The 6,275-nt window shown below is 41.3% G+C and overlaps 1 protein-coding gene across 1 annotated transcript in view; it reads left to right on the forward strand.

Annotated features, from left to right (window-relative positions):
• Positions 1-6,275, forward strand: part of LOC101998602 (zinc finger protein 58-like) — a gene marked incomplete at its 3' end in the record, with an annotated part of 17,658 nt that overhangs the window by 5,472 nt on the left and 5,911 nt on the right. Inside the window, exons 2-3 of the mRNA XM_013349718.2 lie at positions 3,566-3,692; positions 5,366-5,461. Of these exons, the coding sequence (XP_013205172.2) occupies positions 3,569-3,692; positions 5,366-5,461 (220 nt within the window). The remainder of the gene's footprint in view (positions 1-3,565; positions 3,693-5,365; positions 5,462-6,275) is intronic.

A 6,275-nucleotide genomic window follows, 5' to 3' on the forward strand; every position in this document is an offset into this window, starting at 1 on the left:
GTGGGAGAACCATGGCGACTCACTGACTCAACTTCTTTCTCCCAGCATACTGTTCTATTTTCTCCGCCTACCTAAGGGCTGGCCTATGAAATGGGCCTAGGCAGTTTCTTTATTAATAAGAAATCATTTCCACATCACAGTTATACTAGCACCATTTGTTGAAGATGCTTTTCTTTTTCCAGTTTATATTTTTAGTTTCTTTGTCAAAAATCAGGTGTTTGAAGGTGTGTGGGCTAATATCAGGATCTTTGATTCAATTCCATTGGTCAACATGTCTGTTTTTATGCCAATATCAAACTGTTGTCATTACTGTAGTCTATAATAAAGCTTGAAGTCAGGGATAGTGATGCTTCCAGAGATGTTCCTTGGGGCAGAGATGTTCAGAATTGAGATTTCCTCTTGAAGAATTTTTCTTCTGTGATGAATATGAAATATCCTTTCTTTGTCTTTTTTGATTGATTTTATTTTGAAGTCTATCTTATTAGATATTAGCTACACCAGCTTGTTTCATAGGTCCACTTGATTGGAAACTTTCCCCCTAACCCTTTACTTGGAGACAATGTCTGTCATTGCGGTTGAAGTATGCTTCCTGTATGCAGCAGAAGAATGGATTCTGTTTTTGTATATAATGTGTTAGCCTGTGTCTTTTTATTGGCAAATTGAATCTATTTATATTAAGCAATATTAATGACCAGTGATTGCTAGTTCCTGAAATTTTTGTTTTGTGTTGGTGGTGGTATTGTGTGTGTGTTTCCCTTCTTTGGGATTTGCTGTTGTGAGATCATCTATTGTCTGTGTTTTTGTGGCTACAGCTGACTTCCTTGGGTTGGAGTTTTCCTTCCAGTACTTTCTGTAGTGCTGGATTCGTGGATAGGTATTGTTTAAATCTGATTTCGTCATGGAATATCTTGTTTTTTCCACCTATGATAATTTAAAGTTTTGCTGGGACAGTAGTCTGGGTTGGCATCCATGAACTCTTAGTGTCTGCATAACACCTGACCAGAACCTTCTGGCTTTCATTGTTTCTACTGAGAAGTCAGGTGTAATTCTGATAGGTCTGCCTTTATATGTTACTTGGCCTTTTCCCTTTGCAATTCTTAACATTCTTTATTTATTCTGTATTTTAGTGTTTTGATTATTTTGTGGAGAGGAAACTTTTTTTTGGTTCAGTTTATTTGGTGTTCTGTAGGCTTTTTGTATTTTCATAGCCATGTCTTTCCTTAGGTTGTAAAGTTTTCTTCTGTGATTTTATTGATTATATTTTCTGTGCCTTTGAGTTGGACTTCTCCTTCTTCTATCCCTATTATTCTTACATTTGGTCTTTTCATGGTGTCCCATATTCCCTGGATAGTTTGCCTTAAGCTTCTGTTGGATTTTTACATTTTCTTTGACTGATGAATCTATTTCCTCTATAGCATCTTCAACACCTGGGATTCTCTCTTTCATCTCTTATATTCTGTTGTTTATGCTTGCATTTGTGATTTCTGATCATTTACTCAAATTTTCCATTTCCGGAATTCCCTTGGTTTCTTTATTGTCTCTATTTCAGTTTTCAAGTCTTGAATCATTTCTTTCACCTGCTTGATTGCTTTTTCTTGGTTTTCTTTAAGGGATTTGTGGATTTCTTCCAACTTTTTGTTTGTTCTTTCCTCCCCTTCTTTAAGAGAACTTTTCATTTCTCCTTAAAATCCTCAATCATTTTCATGAAGTTACTTTTAATGTTGTTTCCTTCTGCTTCATCTGTGTTGGGGTGTTCAGCTCCTGCTGTTGTTGAGCCACTAGTTTTTGGTGGTGTCGTTTTGCTCTTTGTGTTGTTGAGTGTATTCTTACCGTGTTGTCTACCCATCTGTTCCTCCAGCTGGTATAAGTGGAGCCTGTGCTTCAAGGAGTTCCTCTTCCTCCAGTTGGTGTAGTTGGTGGCTGTGGCTCAGTTGGACACCACTTAAGGTGCAGGCAGAGTAGAGCCTCTGGTTATCTCCTCCAGGTTCAAGCGGGCCCAAGGCTCAGATGGTTACTCCTAGAGGTGGAGGCTTGCCATGGTGCCATGGTCCCGATTGCTCGTCGCTCCCCAGTGGGTCAATTTCCACTGGGGCAGGAGAGGTTGATTGCTGCTCCCAGGTGGTTCAGTCCTTCGGGCCTCCTGCAATCCACTCTTAAACCACCTCATATATACCAAGAAAAATGTTGACAGAATAAATACAGATGTGTCTACAGAATGAGAAGGACTGTGTAAACATTGTACACTACCAAGTACCCTCTGCTAGATTATATCTAGCCCCTGTCAGAACAACCAGCTGAAATGTCTAGTTTTCAGATTTGTTTGGTTCTCTGAAAGGATATCTCTGTGGTACACTGACAAGAGATGCAAGAATTCTTACTACAACTATTCTGTCCATTTAGTTGTTCCTTGCTGTCTGTGGAACCAGGCGCCATTCATGTGGAGTATGATATCCAACTCCAAATTATACCAAGAATGCATAACAGTCTCTATTGAGTGGCAATGTGTCCCCCTTAGAACAGACACTATTTTAATTTCTTCACTATAGAAATGAATTTTGCCAGAATCAAATTCCCCTGAAAATTTTGCCATTAATACTATTGGGTAAAATCCCTCCTAAATGATATTCACGGGTGTACTGCCCCCCACCCACAGCGTCTCACAGAGGATTGGCGCTGGTACAGCAGACACTTCCCTGTGTGGTAACTGTGGTAGGCAATTTGTGGAGTGATTCTTATAGCTACTTGTACTTCAGGGCCTTGCTGCATCAGACTCTGTATTTTCATTACACTTCACTTTCATGATTGTGCGCATGAACTGTTGAGAAATCCCTTCTCCCTCACCGCGACTTTCTCCTGTGAGGAATGCATACGTGTGTGGTGTGTAGCAGCACATGGCACTACATACATGTTCTGTGAATGCATTCATTTTACATTTCTGCCTTAAATGGATTGTGTCAAATTGGGCCTATAGAATTGTTTACCTTGTCTTTCCTTTTGATGGGTCAGTGTGAGATCATGTGACCACTTCAGCTATGTCTGCGGAATATTACTACCTATATAAGAAACCTTTCTAGCTCTCTTTCATCCTGGGCAGAATTCACAGGCATGTGATGCCTGTCTGAGGGTTCCTATTGTGCTAAAGCCCGTGATGAGAGACAGCTTGGAGAAGAAAGGATTTATTTTAGACTCCTACTTCAGGTAACAGTCCATCACTGAGGGAAGTCAAGACGGGAACCTGAGGCAGGAACTAGAACAGAAGTCACTAAGAACACTGCTTACTGGTTTGCCCAGCCAGCCTTCCTATAACAGACAGGACTGCCTGCCTATTGGGGACCACCCATAAAAGGGCTATGATATGTCATATGAGTCACGAATTAAGAAATGCCATATTCTTCCCTATAGGACAGTCTTTGGGAGGCATTTTCTCTATTATGTTTCTCTCTTCTCAGACGACCCTAGCTAATGTCTAGTTGACAGAACTATCCAGTCCAGTGCATCTTGATGTTTATATCATTGATGGTTTTAATTGCTAAAGTGTGGTATCATTTGTTGATCTTTATTTCAGGAAATGCTGTCCTTCTCAGATGTGGCCATCGAGTTTTCTCCAGAAGAGAGGGAATGTCTGGAGCCTGCTCAGTGGAATCTGTACAGGGATGTGATGTTGGAGAATTACAGCCACCTTGAGTTCCTGGGTGAGCATCTCCTCTATAGTGACTTCTTATTTCACCATCAACATGGAGCTTCCTTACTTTGTGTGGTTTCTCATGGGAGCATTTTCACAGTCAGTTTCATATCCTTCGTTTTTAGAAAAATTAGGGAGATTGCTATATTAAAAATCATCTGGGGGCTGGTGAGATAGCTCAGTTGTTAAGAGCACTGACTGTTCTAGGAGACTGGGGTTCAATTCCCAGCACCCACATGGCTGCTCACAACTGTCTGTAATGGCAAGATCTGACACCCTCATGTTGTGCAATATTTTGATTGTGTTCTGACAAATAAAGTTTGTTTGGAGTCAGAGGGTGGAGCGTACTGACCCTAGAGGTTTGGAGGACTGTAGAAAGGGGGACAGGAAATTTTGGCATGCATAATAAAAACCCAGTGACAGATATTAGGCTTCAACCTGAAGATCTGAAAAGCAAAGCTGCCAGGTCACTAGAGAGTTCTTGGCTGTATGAAATCATCAGACTGAAATTGATCAAGTTTTTTTCTCATTCTGCCTTGTATTCCTCTGTAATCGGAGGAGGGCCCACTTCTTCATCCTGGCCGCCCACTAGCTTACACCCAAAATAACCACACAGAAACTGTATTAATTAAAACACTGCTTGGTCCATTAGTTCTAACTTCTTATTGGCTAACTCTTAAATCTCAGTTTAACCCATTTATATTAATCTGTGTATTGCCACATGGCAGTGACTTACTAAGAAAGATTCAGCATGTCTGTCTCTAGCGGCTCCATGGCGGCTCCCTGTCTCTGCTTTCTTCCTCCCAGAATGCAGCCGCCTAGTTCTCTTCTTCCCTGCCATAGGCTCAAAGCAGTTCTTTATTAACCAATGAAAGCAACACACAGACAGAAGGACCTCCTACACCATTCCTCTTTAGTTTTGAGTTTAAAGGCATGTGCCACCACTGCCTAGCCTCTATGGCTAACTAGCATGGCTGCTGGGGTTAAAGGTGTGTCACCACAGCCCAGCCTGTTTGGTTGACTAGTGTGACTCTTTTGCACTCTGGTCTTCGGACAAGCTTTATCTATTAAAATACAAATGAAATGCCACTAGAGGAAGTGGTAAGGTTGGGCTGAGACGGGTTCTTATCCCATTTGGACAGAGGAATGGGAGAGGTAGGAAGTTGGCTGCTCTGCTGCTTCTCTGATTATTCAGGTTCTTACCCTAATACCTGACACCTGATTTTTATTGATAAAGATCAATTAGATTAATCTTCACCCTCACACAGACATACATGCAGTCAAAACTCCTATGCATATGAAAAAATAAAAATAAATTATTTTAAAAATCTCTTCACTGTTTTTCTTTTTGTGTTTAACCTTTTGTCTTGGATGTGTGTTTCCTTCACTCTAGTGGGACTGTCAGAAATTCAGTGGCCTGAGACATGGAGCACACTTGTAATGAAAGTGTTTCACGATTCAGATTTAATGTTTTTTAAATGAAACTCAGACTCTGGGTGCTGTAGGCTCCTTCATGTGTTGTAGTGATCGTGTCTGAAAACACTTAAGGAACTGATTGTCTGCAATCATTTGTCACCTCATCTCTGTCCTTACAAGTCATGTACAGGAAGGGACATGTCAATTCCAAGTTTAAAAAAACACACACACACATGAAAAAAAAGTCTTCTCTTTTTCAACAAACAGGTCTTGCTGTTCCTAAGCCACACCTGGTGACATTTCTGGAGCAAAGACCAGAGCCTTCAGATAGGAAGAGACGAGCAGCAGTCACCGTGCACCCAGGTGTGTAGGAATGAGGGGATGGGGGTAAAGTTGAGATCCAAGTATCCAATAGAAAGGCAGGCTCTTCCATGTGCCTTGAAACATGATACCATGGAAATCATTCTTTAGGTCTCTCCTTCAAACATGGCTTAGATGCTTTAAGTCTCTTAAGCTGTGTATCTTTCCAACAGCGAGCTGTGCTTCTATTTACAGTGACTTCCAAGGTTTTTCTTTTTGGTGAATTATTGTCATGTAAGACTCAGTGAAGGAGAAGTCTGTGTTGGTCAGATTGAGAGTCATATACAGACATTGAGAACAGACCATGCCAGAAAGATCTGTACATCAAAGTGAGAATATTGAGTTTATAAAGCCAAACCCACAATTCCACTCCAGAAGGGCAGGTAGTGACAGAGGCCAAACAGTGTCAGTTCTGTTGATTAGAACAACTTGGGGGTGGGACCATTGGATAAAACTCAGACAAAGCGGAGTCACTTTGGGCAGTGCCTTCCCCACTGATCTTAGGGAAGAGTCAGTGCATTGGTGTATTTTAGAAGGGGTTGTATTGGGCCATTAGGTACATTAATTTAGCAGAGGCCGTTGGATTTTTTTCAACACTTTTACCACTAGTTGGTTTAGCAGGGTCTGACCATTAGACCTAGAAGGGTAGGACAGGACCATCCCCCCTACTCTGTAGGCTGAGCAAGGTATCCCATCACAGGGAATGGGTTTTTATTTTTATTTTTTATTTTTTTGGTTTTTCGAGACAGGGTTTCTCTGTGGTTTTGGAGCCTGTCCTGGAACTAGCTCTGTAGACCAGGCTGGTCTCGACCTCACA

The sequence above is a fragment of the Microtus ochrogaster genome, chromosome 19 (genome assembly GCF_000317375.1).
Source record: "Microtus ochrogaster isolate Prairie Vole_2 chromosome 19, MicOch1.0, whole genome shotgun sequence".
Taxonomy (NCBI): Eukaryota; Metazoa; Chordata; class Mammalia; order Rodentia; family Cricetidae; genus Microtus; species Microtus ochrogaster.